The sequence below is a fragment of the Scomber scombrus genome, chromosome 19 (assembly GCF_963691925.1).
Source record: "Scomber scombrus chromosome 19, fScoSco1.1, whole genome shotgun sequence".
NCBI classification, from domain to species: Eukaryota; Metazoa; Chordata; class Actinopteri; order Scombriformes; family Scombridae; genus Scomber; species Scomber scombrus.
In genome coordinates, this window is record NC_084988.1 from 16,223,575 (window position 1) to 16,243,279 (window position 19,705).

The 19,705-nt window shown below is 39.1% G+C and overlaps 2 protein-coding genes across 3 annotated transcripts; one reads left to right on the forward strand and one right to left on the reverse strand.

The window, feature by feature from the left end:
- Positions 1-2,564: 2,564 nt before the first annotated feature.
- Positions 2,565-9,272, reverse strand: prox2 (prospero homeobox 2). Its single transcript, XM_062440728.1, has 4 exons — positions 7,728-9,272; positions 5,689-5,796; positions 3,986-4,180; positions 2,565-2,732 (listed from the first exon to the last, which is right to left on the reverse strand). The coding sequence occupies exons 1-4, from the start codon at positions 9,270-9,272 to the stop codon at positions 2,565-2,567; spliced, it is 2,016 nt and encodes a 671-aa protein (XP_062296712.1).
- A 2,534-nt stretch (positions 9,273-11,806) lies between these two features.
- On the forward strand, positions 11,807-19,122 carry dlst (dihydrolipoamide S-succinyltransferase). Of its 2 annotated transcripts, none has more exons than XM_062440309.1 (15): positions 11,807-11,948; positions 12,872-12,905; positions 13,019-13,067; positions 13,461-13,522; positions 13,618-13,692; positions 13,821-13,876; positions 14,360-14,468; positions 14,577-14,744; positions 14,922-15,007; positions 15,133-15,230; positions 17,103-17,233; positions 17,625-17,698; positions 17,802-17,885; positions 17,999-18,166; positions 18,427-19,122. In XM_062440309.1, the coding sequence occupies exons 1-15, from the start codon at positions 11,886-11,888 to the stop codon at positions 18,559-18,561; spliced, it is 1,392 nt and encodes a 463-aa protein (XP_062296293.1). In that variant the 5' UTR covers positions 11,807-11,885; the 3' UTR covers positions 18,562-19,122. The 2 variants fall into 2 exon arrangements, with proteins under 2 accessions (XP_062296293.1, XP_062296294.1); XM_062440310.1 differs by having other exon boundaries at positions 14,592-14,744.
- The last annotated feature ends 583 nt before the right edge of the window (positions 19,123-19,705 follow it).

A 19,705-nucleotide genomic window follows, 5' to 3' on the forward strand; every position in this document is an offset into this window, starting at 1 on the left:
AATGATTGAAATTGGTTATTGAGTTCAAATACATCACCCACTTTGTGCAAGGGAAGATACATGAGAAATTCCATATGGCAGATATTTCACAAGTGTATAAAGACATGTTAAAAAGATCATAAAGAGGAAATAAAGGCTACATGAGAATGTGACAATCATTTGAGAAACTGATTTCAATGCCATCTAACCCAGGACTATTACTGAATTGTAGATTGTTAATAGCACCCTGGACCTTCACAGTTGTTATTCAACTGAAAGTGAAGGAGCTGTGGCTAGATAATATATTGTTAAAATCGCCACCAAAAGAAGGGTCAGGCATTATGATAAAGGAGAAATACTGATTTATTGCTTAAGCAACTAAAAGTGGATCATGCAATAAAACATTGTTAACTCTTGACTGATAAAGTGAAGTTTTATCAGATGCATTCTTTACAGTTTTGATTATATTCCTTAATTGTTTAGGATTTTTAAAATGAGCAAGAGATTCTTTATAATAATTGGATTTGGCTTTTCTAGTCATAGTTTTGCGTAAAAATTTTTATCTGTCTGTACTTTTCTCAGTCAGCAGGATTCCTTCTTGTTCTATCTCAGTGTGAAGACTACAGCTTCATTAACATCGGCATTTCATATAAATGTACATTTATAAATTGTTGTTTGACATTCTGTTTTTGTTTTAAATTTATCTTGTTCCGCTGCCTTTTCCATCTTCATTACAAAGCACGGCCTGTTATATACGAGACTATCTAACAACATAATTTTATATTGTACTGTTGAAGTTGAAGCCTTGTCAGCCAGAGGCAGTTAAACAACTGAAGGTATTTTCTTTGTTTTCTTTCATTATATCAGAGGTTACCAAGTCTTGTTCAGAAAATGTCACGTACAAATTAATTTGAGCAAAGCACTTTGGTTCAACCAGAGGCATTTTAATTGAGTTGAGAATGTAAATCAATTTACTGAAGAAGACAGATCTAATTGAAAAGAAATGTCTATTAAAAGATTAGTGAGGTTTATTGTCTCCAGTCTTTGTCATCAACCAATCCAACTAATGTTTTAATTTCCTTAATGTTATCATTTCTGATGTAATTGGTGCTTGGGTGCCTAACAGGTTTTCCAATTAAATGTTTGGTTTTGGGCACTGACATTGTAACACAGTGACAAGAAACTGTGTACTTTTATAAAAGTGGTCCCTGTTATTGTGCACAGTGCATTCCTGTCTTTATTCTAAAGGTACCTTTTAGCAATTTTTACAATTTATCACATTTAATTTTCTGCTGTGATTGACTGGTCTATATTAACCCCAAGGCATCAAAAGTTGTCCATCTGTGATTTTTGTGATGTCACCGAACTTGTGTGTGTGTGTGTGTGTGTGTGTGCATTTGCGATCACTGTGCTTTGAGTGGGTGCCTGGAAGAAAGAGTCAACGGGTTTGTGGAATTTTGCTTTGGTGGCACAACTGTGATATGAGGTCACCTCGGGCATTAGTCATTAGGAGGGAATGCATTGTGGCTGTTTTTAAGACATGGCAGTTGTCCGCATCCGCAGCGGCCGCACAATGAATGCAGGCCTTAGAAAGTTGACTTGAATTGGCTTCGGTGAACAATGTGAACAGCATAGTTTGGGGGACATTTAACAGCTGGCTGCTGGACGTGGATTAGAGGCACCTTAGGGGCTCGGCAGTGGGACAGAGTATTTTCACTGGAGAGTACAACATTTACAACCAAAAATAAAGCATTTACCTGGTGTGTCTTGTTTTTCATAAACATGAAAACATGTTAAATGTCATTTTTGCAAAAGAAACCCATAACACACTAGTTTTATATTATAATTTAGTGCATCTTTAATTTCAATAATCATCCAGTACAATGTCTGCAACTGAAATATCTGAAAATGATTGTACTTTACATGAGCAAAGGCCTTACCTTTATACATAATAATAAAACCCATGACAGTCACTTGCATTATTTTCACATGCACCTTCTGTCAAGCTAATAGTTTACAACATAATTAAAGAACATAATGCAACATACAACACCAGCGCATGTACATTTACACAACACACAGCTATGAAATGAAATGCAAAAACTTTGCAAACTAATACTGACGGTAATTGCCAAAGAAAAAAAACAAAACTCTTCCAGTTCAACAATCTAAATCAGGCTACACTATCGATATAATAATACTGAAAAGAATGAGTACATCTTTGTAAACATTTTACACACCTACAAACTCAATAATTCTCTAAATGCGTTGAGGCAGATTATATAAGTAAACACTAAACAATAAAATAAACCACAAGAGCCTTAATATTCATCAATATTTTCTTCTTGGTAAAAGTAGAACACAGAGTATATCAGACTGTAGATTGTTTCTTAACTTTTAAAATGGTGTGTGCGTTGTTGTTGTTGTTTTTTTTTTTTTTTTACAGATTTACAAAATAGTTCATAATCCAACATCTACATTTCACCTCAAATGCACTACAAGAAATGATGAAATAATACTGTAGAGTAACTAACTTCGGATATCACCAATTCATCCACCTTTATGTTGTGTTTCTGCACCTCAACCTATAAATAGGAAGATGTCTTGAACTCTTCTGGGACGTCGCTGTCCAGTTTACAGATCACCTTGTATATGGCCTTTTTCCAGGAGGGGTCTGAATCTTTGGTTGCAGAGATGGCATTGTAAAACTCATGTAAGGTAATTTCAGCCACCTCCAGGAATCTGTCTGGCACCTGGAAAGAGAGGGAAAACACGGAGACTTAGAATTAAAGTAAATGGTGAAAAACCACTTGATGTAATGCTGTTTTACAGACATACTGAAGCGCTCTGTCTTCAGTTTATTCAAAGTCAAAGATTTATGAAATTTATGAAGACCTGTAGTGCAATTCTTCAAACACTCAAACTGATGAAAGGGAGCTCATCGCTTTGTTCTCTGCGCACATACGATACATGCAATGCTGCAATCATTAACTTTCAATTAGAGGCCTCTTTGATTAGCTAGTTTTGTTTTCTTGAACCTAAACTAACAACTGAAGAAGAGTGAGTTTTCCTCACAACAGCACGCTGGGATTTTGGGCAAAAACTGAAGATTAAAATAATTATTTTTGGTTGATAAACTAAGAGATGGTTACATTTTTAGTAAAAAGTTCAAATGGTTAAAATTTGAAAGAGTTTGGGTGAGATAAGGGTGTGTTGTGGTTAAAGTTGAGGTAAAAATCTGTGCGTGACTTCCATCTCTGCCCGTAACTATAGCAGGATCAATAAAAACACATCATCAAATGAGGTCTAGATGCAAGGGATGCTGGGAGAAAACCGCCCCGCAGCCCTTGTTTCCCATCCACTGGCCAGTTAACACAACAGTTGTTGGCATAAGTTATTTTTCTTTCCCCTCATCTCCTGACACAAAGCATCCCTGGGAAAGGAATGTCTTGGTCCCAAGGTAAAGAAAACGGACCCGGCCCTTTCCCACCGAGCGGCCTTCTCCCTCGGAATCCACAGCGTCTTTCTCAGCATTCCGCATCAGTAGCAATCTCGGCCTCGCTCAGGCGTACTGGTCCTCTAATCCTGAGTTGTTTTAGTGGGATTTTGCGGCTTCCTCTTCCCACAGTTTGATAAAGCATCACTCTGGAGTTTAGATAATGGCAGTAAAGGCTGGCCAGCCACAGGTGCAGTGTGACACACAGGTCAGCACGAGGACATACGTGACCACAGACACATGCAGTAGGTCTGACATAGCAGGTTAGTAACTACTGGGATGAATGTTTCAGCTCCAAGATATGGGGTCTGACTAATGTTTTTTCTCGAATTATGCAGAGAGAGAAAAAAAAACACATAAAAAACAAGGTGCATTACCTTGTGGAAAAAGGACGGTGAGTAGAAATGAAAATAATTTAAGCCGACCTATCAGCTGAATAAAAATCACCTGAATAATACAAACAATATAAACTTTAGCACAAAACCGGAATGACTAATGAGTGACACTTACATGGAAGTCATTGGCTTTATTGTAGTGCATGTTGAGTGCCCGGAACAGCTCTGAGTCCCTGCTGACTGTAATATCTTTGACATCACTGATGCCGTCCACAATGGCCTGGCGGGCAAACTTCTCCATCTGGATGTAGTAAAACTCTCTGAAGTTACTGAACCACTTGATGAGCTGTGAGGTGATGCAGCGATTGAACTAGAAACAGAGAGAAAAAAAGCAACAGACTTTAATATCATATTCATACATTTACAGCAGTGGATTAAAGGGACGCCCAAATGAAGCCTGTGCCTTAATAAGAATTTGTCTAGCTGGAGGGTCTCGATAATGAATCCCTAAGAAGTTGTGTTGTTCTGACCTTTGACCTTCATATAAAGAAAGCAAATGAAAACAAAGATAATCCATTAGGGGATAAATGAAGTAAGTAATTTGAGATTTCAATTTTAGACTTCAATGAAAGCATACAGAAATTAAAAAAATATTTATCTCGATGCTTTCCAATTAAAAAATCAAATGGCCTTCTGAGGCTGTGGCATTAGAAACCCTTTTCATGATTGACTGAAAACTCACATTTAATACCTGTGGGGCAAAATTCCACCTAAATGGTCTGTCACTCTTTCCCATTAATTGCTCTGATCTTTTCCCACCAATGTCCGGGGTGAAAAAACATCTGTCAGGGCTCTGTATTTCTAAACTCAGTCTTGACATTAGTCTTGTTATTCTATCTCGTCATCCAGAAAGACCGAAAAAAATGCCTAAGGGCTGGGCAGGCATCAAAGACGCTTCTTCCCTCTGGTGTGGTGGGTGAGAAAGCGGCAGCATAAGGACAGAAGGAAGCTTCCCTCTCATTGACTCGGGCTGATAGGATGGAATCAGACACTGGGATTAGATGCTCTTTTGTTCAGTGCCACTTCCCACCACGGGACTGTAAGCAAGGAGGAGACGTTCGCAGGCTGCAGCGACAGCATCCTCCCCCCTGACCCCGGGGGTCAGAGCAGATTGGGAGGCAGGGGCCCACGCTGGCGCACGGATCCAGGGCCGTGGTGGAAAGAGACAAGATAGGAGAGGAGATGGAAGGGAAAGTAGAGAGGTAATCGAGACAGGAGAGTTGTTTGGAGAAAAATTGGAAGGGAGGCAGGAGAGTAGGTTATGTGCCACGAGCAGGAAGGATATAATGTTCCTATATAGGAGTGAAAAGAACGGCACAGAGATAAAAAGGATGAATGAAGCGAGCTAACAACAGGACACAGATAAGGAGACAGGAGAGATGGCATAAAAGAGGAGATAGAAGAGGAGGCATGACACGAGACCAAGGCCAAAATACACAGGATGTTGTGTTTAGGGCCAGCACTCACAGCTCACTGCCTGGTTGCAAGTCTCTAATACCAACTCTCTGTTGACACTCAATAGCAATGCCTTGCCTACAGAGTCCTTTGTCACTCCATTTGCTGACTGGAGTGGCTTTTTTAAAGAGAGAATGCCCCTGTATCTCCCTCTGCCCCCAGGACATACTAGCAGCTCAGTGGCTTTGTTATTTAAACCCTCTGCGTTTTTGTTTCTCTCCTCCGACACACTGCTGATTTTTCTGTCCCAAACACACACTGACAAGTAGATACCGGGGTGTTAAAAAGCAGGACAAACAATTCCGCAGGTTGTTTTGTTCAATTAAAAAGTGAAATTTCTTCATATACGTAATGTAAAGTTACCTTGACGTCAGGGAAGAAAGTTTTCAGTACGTTGGAGCTGGGGTAGCGGGTGTAGAAGAACATGAGTTTTGCCTTCTTCAGATGGCTCGGGGTGAGACCCTCCTGGATGTTCACGTTTAGGTTAAGGCACAAGAGCTGACAATTAAATGTAACACAACGCATACAATCCTGTGCAAAGTGATAGTAGACCAGAGTATTGTGTTGCCTCGATCTTCAGCTAAATCGAATTTCACTAAAGAACAGCTCGGCATTAACCAGGGAGTCAATAATGACTCGAACATGTGCTTATTGGCAAAACAGAAGTACGAATTAGATTAGGGATTTTTAATTAGAGAGCAAAGCACTTCATGCCTGGCAGTTAAGACAGCTTGTTTGGAAATGTTTTGAAAAAATGGAGCTGATTTTCAGATATAGTTACACAGAACTGAAGACAACATATGTTGCTTTATATTTTACCATGGACAAATCCTGCAAAAATGGGAAACTCTGTAAAATTATGTTACAGATCATACATATTTTAGTAATTATAGTGTCTCACCTTTGTGTATAATATTAAAATTAATTTCAATGGTTTAACGGAGGATGCTGTAATCATTTGGTCAATGTACGTATATTACAACATATATTTTCTATTGCTACAAGTATTAATAAATGCAATTCCTTCTCAAGTTTTTCCCCTATGGCAATGAAGATGCTAAGGAGAATTTCCTCTGTAGTGCAGCAGCACGCCTTAGGTCATAATATTTCCTTATCAGGTCACCACACCATACATTTATTAGGGAACCCTACCTTTGAAATAAGGAAGTTGGGATGAAAGATTTATGTGGTATTGTTCAAAGAGAAGCAGAGCTCTTTGCACTGTAAAGATAAAGCGAATCCTGAGAGGCACCATGTAATATTCCTCTCTAATGCCTTGCGACAGAGGATCAACAAAACAACACGTCTAGGACTATTTTAGGATCATTTGTTTAGAATCATTTTCTCTGTGACAAGCGACAGAAAATAAAATAATTTAATTTAATTGATATAATGTTGATATTATTATGATAATATTTACATCATATTGAGATTTTTTGAATTGAGAATTTAAAAAATGCTATTCGACTTTCCAAGAAATTTGACAAAAAATGGTCCCTGAATTAATCAACATGTCACGGAGTGATTTTCTTTCTGAGCATGAGGAAAAATACTGTTATCTTGTACTCTATTTCAATGATGTACATTCTGTCAAAGGTATCCAACAACAAATGCTCAAGACAAGAGCTCAAGTGTTATGGTTGGGAGGCACTTGTGGTTTCCACCAGCACTCAGATGTGACCTTTTAGATGCACCCCTATCACTCTGATGATGGAGAAATAGATCCTGCACCTTTTCAAGTCTGAAAAAACGATGCTTCCTGAAACAGAAACCGATGCTTTCTCTGCCTTTGAAAAATTGGCTTTTGTTCCTGGCAATTCTTATCAAAGCCTAGTATTCCTTTTTATTTGTCTTTTTCTAGACTTAAAGTCATTACTCTGCTCAGATTAAAGAAGATGCTATAATTTTCTATGGGGTTAGCAAGATCAAAGAAAAAATTCTCCTTGAAGTTTGTTACTGGAACTGCCCATGCAGCAATGAAGCTCAACCAGTCATTGTTCAAATAGAAGGGCTGAAATATAGGGAGTCTGTATATAATAAAAAGGTAAATACAGTATATCTAAGATAGAACCAAACATACCGTGTTGAAAACAGAAGAGTATGATTTGACTTCAGAGTTTGTGCAGGTAGATTTTCTTTCTTGGGATGTACGCAGTTTAATGAAATATTTACACAACTAAGTCAGAGGATTTTTGAACATTGTTTTGGACCTATGTGAAAAAACAGTATTATCTAAGAGTATTATTTGAGATACTTCTTCATTTTAAACACAGTAACAGCTATGTGTGGTCAAATCCTGCATCAGGAAAATGTAAAAAAAAAAAAAAAAAAAAAAAGAAAGAAAGAAAGAAAGAAAAGCAAACCCTCTCTGGTTTAACTGATCATTTTAAGTGAAAGGATATGTTGAGAGACATGTATGGGTTTCGTTCAGCCATGCTCTGCAGTTCACCACACTCGATCTTCACATGAGGGAGACACAGATTGTCAACCGTCACTGGCCCCAGGGCGGAGGGACGAGCATGGTGGCCGAGGTGGCTGGATGTCACTTTGGACCTCATTGCAATGGTTTCCCAGGGCAGGTCCACTGAGTCTGGGGAGGTTCTGTCCATTGATGGGGGCATGCATGGGAGACCGCCAAAGTTAGAATGGGGCCCGTACTTGAGAAGGTGCTCCAGGATCTGGCTATCGTGCAGAGGGGTGCTGTAGCTGAACTGAAATGGTGTCTGGTGCACTGCATAGGGCCTCTTCACGGTCGGCGTGACTGAGCCCAGAGGGGTCACTGTCGGTTTGCGGACCACCAGTGACAGCGCCTCTGTCTGGTCCTGTGAGCTTTGGGCCTCGGAGCTTTCATAATACTCCAAAGAGCGGGATTTGACTGCAGCCTCCTCAGCCTGGGGCTGTTCCTGGATGGAGCTGGCCTGCTGGCTCTTCCTGTCTGCACCCATGCTGATCTGCATTTCTGGGGATGAGCACATGCGCTGCTGAGGGGACAGATCCAGTCCTGGTGACGAAACCTTCTTGAACACTCTGTCCACACACTCATTCACAGCCCTGGAGAGCTCATGTTTCAAGGTTTCCTGCAGGTTCTGACTTTCTCTTTGGTGCACAAGATAACCAACTACTTTCATTCTGTCCTTACACTCTGAGGTCACTCTGCTATTCTTCCTCTCAAAATCATCTTCAGTGTTGATGTAATGCGACTCTGTGCTTTCCCCCAGGGTGTCACACTCAATGGCTGCAGCTGTCTCATCTCGGTCATCGTGTTCAGGATCTTCCTGGTTATAAACTTGAAGAAACTTTTCCTGGAGTTGACGCAGGAGCCTTTGCATGCTGTGGAGCTGCTCTTTCAGCTTGTGACACTCCTCATCTTTGGTGTTGCAGCTATCACTGTTGCTGCTACCAGGTCTTCTGCTTGCCGGTCCTCCAACGCTGTGTTCTTGGTGCTGAGGCAACCGCTGTTTGCGTTTGTTCTCCCTGTACGCTTCTCGGGCCTCCCTGGCTTCCGTGTCAGACCTCTCACTGTCACCGTGCTGCCTGCTGTTGGGGGAGCCTGCCATGACCCTGATGATGTTCTCCACTCTGGCCCTCTTTGCCTGCAGGTGGTCTGTGATGGGGTGTTCCCCCTCTGGGCTGCACCCTGTAGGGACATGGCCACCAGGGGAAGAAGCTTCTGCTGTGCTGTCCTTTGAGGAGACACTGCTTTGGTCCTCCTGACCCGAGTCAGCGGCAGTGGAGCTGGAAAGGAAGAAATGGCTTTCATCTAGTGCCCTCTTGTTGTGGATGGTCTTGCGGAGGAGTTGAGAGATGATGGATCCATTTGAGTACGAGGCCAGAGGCTCATCACACATGTTTCTACGAAAGCAAGGCAACATGACATCAGGTTTGTCGTCCTCTAGGTAGCCTTCGCTGGAGCTATGCATGTTCTGGTCGGGAAGACTGAGGTTCATGCTCACCGAGAGGACTGGTAAATGCTTCAGCTACACACGTTGAAAAATCTGTTTAAATGCAAGAATCTGAAAAGAAAGAAAAACAAACACAGTTAAGATAATAAATAATGGGGAAAAACAACATTCAAAAAATAATAAAAATGTGAAGCCCTAGTCCTCATTCATACATTTCTATATATGGTTTTATTATTTGCTGTGTGCAGCTACAACAGTAGAACGTAGTGTCTCTTAATGCTTTGCTTATGTGCAAAGATAAAGTATATTAATCAGAATGTAATAGATAGAGCCTTCACAGGTAATGTTTTGTCTGTAACTTGAAATTAGATTTGTGATATTCAAATTGTTACTTTAACAAGCAAAATTACTGTAACATATGATAGAAAATCAAAGAACCCTACGTTATTTGCAAGATCCTTGGTAAAAAAAAAAAAATCAAAAAAGAATCCTTGATCTTAAGCAATAAGGGAGTGCCTTCTTCTGTATCCTTTCATCTTGGGGTTGCAATAATGGTTAACACAAAGCATAAAAAGAACAATTGTGATTTAGTCATGAAAGGTAGGCAATTTTATCTTATGAAAGCCATGGGCCATGCACAAGAAACGGCACTGTGTATGCATTATTTAGAGGAGAAAATATCAAGAAAAACTACTACTGACTTAAAGAATGACCAAAATGATCTTCAATGGTAAAAAAAAGACGTAAAAAAACCTAAATTGCTTGAGTGTGTAGCCACTGGCTTTTACGCCCTTTGAGTGTGTATTTTTAAACATTTTTGTGCCATAACACAGAATTAACTAACACACTGGGCTGCAAATGCAATGTTGACCTTATTATAAATACATCAAGTATTCAATAGATTGATTTGAAAAGAGAAGACTCTACTTTCTATTTCTACATTATTGGATTCTATTCCAGCAATTTGCAAAACTTAAGAAGCCCACTTATGTATTTTTTTTATTATCTAGTTTTATTATAAATAAACATAAAATCAGGAAGATCACACTACTGTATGAGGATAAAATAATTCACTAAGGGAAGGTTTTGGATAATTTATTACAATAATCGTTTTAATAAAGTAATAGTTTTGTGGGCAGCAGTGGTAATTTCAAAGTTTATTCTACCATACTATAGCTTCTTTAAATTTCCAGCAAGATAGGCTTTATTCCTTTTTATCTTAAATGGGGAATTATTTGATGCCCAAGAAGAAGAATTAAAAAATTAGGCATTAACTTGTGAAACAAATGAAGGTATAAAGTGATGTGATTATTTATCCTATAAGAAATAACATGATCCCAACGAGCAAAACATATGTTCTGGAGTTAAAAACCCTGAAACATTAATTTTACACTAAAGAAGTTTAACCAAAAACCTTACCAAACATGTGATAATAGTTGTCAGTTTTTACAGTATTGCCAAAGATTGCGTGACAGTGTTAGAAACAATCAATCTCATGAAAACATAAAAAAAAAAAAAAACAAAACCAAACAAACCGAGAAAAAAAAGCACTGCACTGAAAAGATGAGATTTGAAACGCAGTGATCTGCATGCATGCACTTTGTCACACTTTCACAGTGCTGCAGGTTAACCACGCTGAACAGAGACAGGCTGAGCGGCGGTGATGGGACCTTACCTGTTGCGCCGGGACGTGTTGCCGAGCTGATGGCCTGCTGTACACTGCGAGTTGAACAGTATCAGTGCAGCAGAGTCGATGCATCCAGCCGCTGGGGCGTGGCTACGCAAAGGCAATGAGGTGGCCATGAACACATCACCCACATAATGTCAACCGGGGGAAGGTGTTGGTAAGGTGTTGCAGTGACAGTTGAATATCATAAAAATAGTAATGCTCCGGGAAATAGTGAATTTGTATTTTACGTGCATGCATCATTTATCAGTTATGAATCATTTTGCATGCATACAAGATGCACGTGTTACCTCCTCATTTTATTGCCCCTAGGTACTTCAAAGGGTTAGGGTTAGGTATATAAACAAAGTAGAAATGAGTGAAAATCAAAAGTGCAAAAGTTAAAGCAAGTTTAAAAAAACAACAACTTAAATTATGAATAATATACAAATGACTTGATTTTTTTTAAATCCTATTTTGTATTCTCTTTCAGCATCTTAGCAGGTAAAAGTCTATTTAAAAAAAAATCAGTCTAGCTTTACCAGTTTAAAAAAATATATCTATTTCCTATTTAGTTTTAAAAAATGTTCTTTTCTCTATTGTATACTTTTTCTTTTCTTTTTTAATAAAGGCTATATATTTAAAGCCTACTATACTACTAATATATACTTGAAGGCATTATCTTGTATTACTTTATATTCTATTCCATGTTTTTGATATAGATTGTTTTAGGCTATCTGTAATTAAAGTTATTTTTAGTTTTACCGTGTTTACTCATTTGTTTATGTTTATTTCTTCATATAGTTTCTAAGTAGCCTGTCGCTGCAGATAGGCAGTGAGGACAATGTGGGCCCCTCCACATTGACTCTCCCCCTCGCAGGTCGCTGCACTTGGTTCATCCCACACTGCTTCCTCAATTCCTGCTCCGTGCCTCGTTTGTCGGTGTGACCGGAGCTTCCTTTCCGTTGACAGGCTGCAGTCACACAGCCACCATGTTGTCCCATTCCCGGTGTCTCACCAGGAATTTTGGTCGCTCCTTGTCTGCTATCCGCCAGGTAGGAAACGAGCGCGAATACAACGTTACGGTTGCCAATAGCAACAAGTCTCCAGGCTAGCATCAGCGTTAGCATTAGCGTTAGGCCGCGGCCAGGCCGTAACATTGTGAGCCAAGGACAGTCTGACACTTTCCCCTCAAGTGTTTTGGTGCAGGTTGTATTAAAGTTAAAAGCGGTGCCCCCTGCTCTTTTGCTTCAACATGAATGTTAAAGGTGTTTGACCTAAGAGGAAAGTACCGGTTCATGTAAAGTTAACACAAACTTTACACATATGATGTAGCTAGCATGGTAACATGCTAAATGTACGGGTAGTGTAGCTGTCACACTGAGGTCAAAGTGTGGTTTATGAAAGGAAACAACGCCCAGTTTAGTTAACTTGGTGGATATTTAGTTGTCTTAGTAAGGGTATTTAGTCAGGTTTTCTTATTTGTGCAATGTGCAATGTTTGTAGCTAGAAGATAAGAAGAAGATATTCTTTTTCTTTTAGTGCAGTCAAATGTCAATAAAGACCCAGTGTCCACTTGTCAGATTGTTATTGAGAGTAGAGTAATAAGCTTTAATGCAACTGCTGAGTTATTAGCTGCACAAAAAAAATCTGATTCATCCATTTGCTTGTTTGAGTTCTCGTGCAAAACTATACAAGCTACCTGTTTGTCAGAGAGTTTCATTGATTATATCAGAGGTCGTAGTAGTGACCTTTGACCGAAGTCTTTCTGTTTATTTATGTACAATTTTCACAGTTAACTATTATCACTAGGAGGAATTGTTACTCTGACCTGATGTCAGTGTTAACCAATGTACCAGTGCATGTTTTTGTCTAGACATCTTATGATTGTGAAATGTTGAAGAGTTTTTTGCACAAAGCTTCACTTTAAAAAGTCAGTAAAAGACATCATGTAATGCTTGACTGTGTCTCTTAACAGGGGAATAATGCGTTAGCCCGTCAGGCCACGGCAGGTATGTGTGCTTCTGTTCAAGAGAAGGAGTATTAAATCCCAATCTTTGCTTTTGGATAATCCTGCTGTAAGAAGTTATTTACATGCTTCTTCTTCTTGTCCTTCTTCCCACAGCTATATCAGCTAGCCACTCTATCACTTTCAACAACACTAACAACACTGTGTAAGTATACACATAAAATAAAGAGCACTCTTTGTAGAGACATGTATCATGAATGAGTTATTTATTTGGTGACATTGACAGTTTTCAGCCCTTCAGTCGTCAGGTGTAGCACAGTTTAATAGCCCTACCACATATATACTGTCATGAATGACATGCTTCTCACAGCCAGCAGTTGTCCCCAATATTAATAATTTACTAAAGTGGACAAATAGGGCATGTTTAATTCTATGCACAGAAAAACCTCAGACTGACAATGTCACACCTCATCCAAGACAAATCTAAATCAACTTAATTGTAGAATACATGGCTTGCATTTTTTCCTCAAATTTCTAATACTACTTTATTTTTAATTCCCCCCCCCCCCCCCCCCCCCCCCCCCTCCGTTGTCTTCAGAAAATCTGATCCCCGGTCCAGCGTCTTCCAAATCCAGTACTTCAGGACATCTGTAGCCTACAGTAGGTCTTTTATTTTTACACTTCTGTGAATATGAAGCACAGGCTGTGATGTGTGGAGTGAGGAAAACTTTTTCTAACTTGTCTTTATCTATTAGGAGATGAAGTTGTTACAGTTAAGACCCCTGCTTTTGCGGAATCTGTCACAGAGGGGGACGTAAGGTGGGAAAAAGGTAACTCCTAATGTCCTTAGTACTTATGTTAGTTGCATCTGATATAGACGCCAGCCAAATCACAACCAAACTAAACTAAAGGTTATCAGTTTGTTCTCAAATGTTTAAACAAAGTTCTCTCCTTACAGCTGTTGGAGACAGCGTCTCAGAGGATGAGGTGGTGTGTGAAATTGAAACTGATAAGGTAAAGCTAATGTTTGTGATTGTTTGTCTTAAGAAGGTTTAACACCCTGCAGGGTATGGTCACAACATTAATGAAAGAATTAGGACATGTTGATTTTTCTGAAAATAACATCCTGTTTTACCCTCTAAAATGTTTTGTCTCATTGTTGGGTGATGAGTGGTATGAGATTAGAAGAAAAGGGGCAGGTTATTACTAAACTGTGTCCTTTCCTCCTGGCTGTATTAGAGCACTGAACATGTGTGCCTCAAATTCAGCTAGTACACAATACTGAACAAAACAGATTTTTTTTCTGAATAATTGTCTATAAAACATTTAGCTCCTGATGACAATTTAATATTTACACTTAAATAAATGCATGCATTCATCACATTGCCATTAGCAAAATCACAGAAGCATGCAGTATTTAAAAAATTGTCCTTGAACTTTTTACAGTTTGAAACTTGTGAATATTTTGACCTTTTTATTGTTCTTCCTTGTCATCAGACATCAGTACAGGTTCCCTCTCCTGCTTCTGGGGTGATTGAGGAGCTTTTGGTCCCTGATGGAGGGAAGGTTGAAGGAGGAACACCTCTCTTCAAACTTCGAAAAGGAGGTCTTTAATACTTTATTTAAATAAAGAAACATTACAATATTAACATAATAATGTAAGCTGATGAATAAATCTGTATTATTCTCACTATTCACCTGTGTAACTTTTTAGATGTTGCTCCCAAAGCTGCAGAAGCTCCAAAAGCTGAGGCCCCAGCCGCTGTAGCTCCACCACCACCGTCTGCTGCTCCACCTCCTCCTCCCTCAGCCGTGGGCCCCATTCCCACCACTATGCCCCCTGTGCCACCTGTGCCAGCACATGCTATGGCCACCAAACCAGGTTAGTTGTCATGAGACAGACGGTCTATCATGTGAGAACTGTTTTTGCTTGACATCTGTGCTCTTGACCTCTAGCATACATGATTAATCATTCTTTCTGTAGGCCAGGGTTTTCACTAGTACAGCTTCACTGCTGTCTATTGAAGATATTAACTGCTTCTTTATGTCTTTTTCATAGTTTCAGCCATCAAGCCCACTGCTGCTCCAGCTGCAGCAGCAGCCCCAGCAGAGGGAGGGGCTAAAGCAGCCAGGACAGAGAGCAGGGTAAAGTGCAACACTCACAACACCTGAATGAATTTTAGATGTGTTTAATAGTCTCGTAGCCTAAAGTAAGAGTCTGTTTGCTGAGCCCGATAACTCATGTTTTTTGGTCCCCCCCCCAATTTTAGGTTAAGATGAACCGCATGAGACTGAGAATTGCCCAGAGACTGAAGGAAGCCCAAAACACCTGTGCGATGTTGACTACGTTTAATGAGGTCGACATGAGGTAGGAAATTCTAAATTGGTTGACCTACATTATTAAGCCCTCAATGCTATTTTCGATTATAAATGAGAAATGTGCTCCGCTGCATTATCAGATCACGTATAAATAGAAGCTGCTGAGGAAAAAATACAGACTTTATAGATTGAACAAGTCCAAATCTGATCTAGTATTTATAAACATGTTTGTAGCAGTGCATTCGTGTGCATTACACATACAGTATGCATACTGTATGTGTAGAATTGCAATGAATTAGCTGCCAACCATTGAATTAATCATCAAATATTTTGGTAATGGATTCATCATTTTGAGTTGTTTTTTAACAAAACCTGTCCAAATTCTCCCTTTATTAAATGTCTTCACTGATAATAAACTGAATATTTTTGAGATTTGGACTGTTGGTTGAGATAAAACAAGACATTTGAGGATGTCACCTTGGGCTTTAGAAAACAGTGATTAACAATTTTCAACATTTTCTGATATTTTACAGACCAAACAACTATTAAATGAATGGAGAAAATAATCAACAGATTAATCGATAAAAAAATAAGCATCATTTGCAGCCCCATGTGTGTGTATCTGTGTTAAAAGCTAAAACAACACTTGCACAAATGGTTATAGATTGGAATCTGCCCAATAGAAAAGCTTTTTGAAACCCGATATCCTCTTAAACAATGGAATGTAAATATTTGGTCGTAATGCCATCTAAAACGAAGATAAGAATTGTTAAAACAGGTTTTTATTAATTTACAAGGAAATGTTATTGTCTGCACTTGCCCCCTGTGCTGAAGAGAACACTTTGAGGGTTTCTTTTCCCCGCAAATGTGTGGTGTCAGCTTTCGGCTATTCAGGGTTTTCTATGTATCCTAATTAGATTGACATTGACGGTCTGGAGGAAGACTTCCCAGGCTAGGGCTCATCTGGAGCCGAAGGAGCTAGTCAGAACAGGAGGCTGAAGCATCTGTGGGGGCCCACAGAGACCTGCGCTCTGAGTGGAATAGCTGCCTCAACCGATATGGGCTTTTATGACAGCCCAATAAGATTTACAGGCTCTAGAAAGTGAAGATTTTTATCGCTTCTTCTCTCCTTTCTCGGAGAGTCCGTGTCTTGGGAGGGGCTAATTATGTTAGCGGAGAAACCCTAGAGCTTCAACAGGGTTAGAGACAGGAAAACAAACAATTAAAAAGAGAGATACAAGAGAAAAATGAGCAATGGTGAAATGATTAGCAGGCCAATTTCAATAGCTTTAATTTACCTCAATTTGTATCAGCATTTTTTTATAGCAGTAATTGTCATATCTGTGACCTTTATCGCTCATCATAAATTGGTTACAGTATTAGAAAAAATATTTTCATGGAGTTTTTTTAGTATAAATTAGAGTTTAGTATACTTAACTAGCAAAAGCTAGATAGATATTTTTTTAATATACATAAATCATACATTTCTGTTGTGTTTTCTGCACATACAACAACAAACTAACCAATTTTAAACTACTGTACTGTCAAGTACATTAATAAAATATGAAGAAAAAACGTTAATCTGTAGCAGCTATTTTCAACCCATCAGTTTAAAGTAGCATACATTATTTGCCTTTACAGTTTTAAGTGATTTACAGTCACAGGTGTGACTGACATCTGGAATATAAAATAATCTTGCCAGTCCTTGTGATTAAATGCCATTTTAAAAGCAAGAGTCATTCTTAAGTAATGACTCTGTATAAGCACTGCTGTACTTTCCATGTTTTGCATGAATGTATAATGAAATCCACAGAGTCTTTTCGACCTGCTGAATATCTTTTAGCTTCTATCAAATCCAGAAGCCAGAACCCTACTTGTTTTGCCTTAATGCCAAGTTATCTGTTTTTCCATTCCCCTGCAGCAACATCTCAGAGATGAGGAAGACCTACAAAGATGCCTTCCTGAAAAAGCATAACATCAAGTTGGGTTTCATGTCTGCGTTTGTGAAGGCTGCTGCCTACGCTCTGTCTAACCAACCTGCTGTCAATGCCGGTACAGATGTTACCTTAAAAGACTGTCATGCCTCACTTTGTGGTGTTCAATTGAGTGTGTCTTTGCACGTTTTGTACCAAGTCACTGGAAGTGTGTGTGGAGAAGAAAAAGATTCAGGTTTCGGTATCTTTCAGCACCAAACCTCAAAACCAACAGCAACTTATTTACTGCCCTTATACCACCCTGACCTATTTAAGACAGACCACAATGAAGCAGGGGTGGTCTGTATTGCTGGGTTTCTAAAATACATAAATAGTCTTTGGGTTTCACTTTCCTCAACGTTTTACTTATGTGTAACAGAAAAGAGTACATGTGAAAAGGAAAGTATTTTTTATGGCAAATGTAATGATTATTTACAATTTTAATCTGTGTGCAATATTTGTGCTTCCAGTAATTGACGACACAACCAAAGAGATAGTGTACAGGGACTACGTCGACATCAGTGTGGCTGTGGCCACACCAAAGGTAAGACAAGTGGATTATATATAATGCTGAGTGCAAGTGCCTGATAGCCCACTTGTCTCTAATGTGAAGAGTAGAAAATTCAGTCATGTGACTTCTCTCTCAGGGTCTGGTTGTTCCGGTAATCCGAAACGTAGAGGGAATGAATTTTACTGATATTGAGAAGACCATCAATTTGTTGGGTGAAAAGGTAATATTTTACATATCCTGAAACATTTTGATGTCATGAAACAATTATGTCATGTTTGTCATTCAGATTAATGATTAATGTTAATAATTGTAATTGTGGATGTATCTTTGTAGGCCCGTAAGAATGAGCTGGCTGTTGAGGACATGGATGGAGGAACCTTCACCATCAGCAATGGTGGTGTGTTTGGGTCCATGTTTGGCACACCTATTATCAACCCACCACAGTCTGCTATTTTAGGCATGCATGGCATCTTCGACAGGCCTGTTGCAGTCGGTGGCAAGGTTTGTTTCCTCAATGTTCAACATGCAGAAACATAATAGTGTTCAGAAATTAGCCTTTAGCAAAAGACTGTTCACACATGGAAACTGAAAGGTGGAACTTGCAGATATTAAATTATAATTGTGTGTGTATACACAGAAACACAAGTGTATTTTTATGTAGTCTTGACCCAGGATTTTCACACTGACCAGTATCACAGTATCAAAGAATATACTCATAAATTACATTATACCTTCATTGTCTGTGATTTTCTCTTCCTTAGGTGGAGATCCGTCCCATGATGTATGTTGCCCTGACATATGATCATCGTCTCATTGATGGAAGAGAGGCCGTCACTTTCCTGCGCAAGATCAAGACAGTTGTGGAAGACCCCAGGGTGCTGCTCCTTGACATGTGAACCCTCATTAATTCCAGGCCCCACCAAACAAACCACCCGTCACAAACAGTGGCTGTACTTACCTGATGAACATGACCATAATTGCAGTTGATGTATTGTTGTATTGGTTAACTAGAAAAAATGATTTTTGAAGATCAGTTGGTTGTGCAATGGACATATGTAAGGCTGGCAGTGATAGGGAGTTGAGGCACTGTTGTGGGGGAATGTTGGAGTCTGGGGTTTCAGTGGTGCTGGTTTCTAGATCAAAAGGATATCCTATAATTCATGTGCACCATATGTAATTTTCTACATACAACTGAAACATGTTCAGCTTATTGTGAGATGAATGGCAAACATAGATGAAACTGAACCATAGTATCATTTCATTATTATGGGAGAGGAACAATGAGCACATACTGGTCTAGAAACTAAGAAACAATGTTCTGAAATGTCCAAAGTTAAGAAATCTGAGATTTTTTTGCCATCTGTTTCACAAAAAAGAGGATAAATCTCTGTGCTGTGTAAGAAAGACTATTTAAGAAAAAAAAGAAAGTTTTAAACAATAAAAGCTGCATTACTCAACTATAGTTTGTTTTTGGTCTTTTGTGCTTTTGTATTGACTATCCGGGTAGATAAATGAACAAGAATAGACCCAAGACAGAGATTACGTTACAGGCCTTTCAACCAATGACAATCCACAGATCATATGTCTCTTTATAAGTGAGATATGGACAATAAATAAAAGATGAAAAGTTTAAACTGCTACATAAAAATCCTGTTCGTTAGATAAGATATACACAAAAAGCTAAACTCAATGAACTGGATGGAGCCTCTCAACTCAAACAGTTAGTGACCAGAAAATGTGTCTACATCATAAGACATCAAATGAATTTCTCTATTCGTGCAGTAATCTGGTTTTCCTTTAGTGGGATGTGCTTGATGCTGCCTGTTCAAGGTCATGACTCATTTCAGGTGTGGGGTTTATATTTCCATTTCTACAGTAATAAAGTTAAAAAGGTCTTTGAGTCACTAGTCCATATGCACTGGCCTATTAATCAGTTGTGACCCATGCTGAAACAATTGAGTAAAATGTCAGGGATATACACAGGAAACCATTTATTGCGTAACACCCTTGTTTGTTTTTTTTTACATTTGATGACAGACA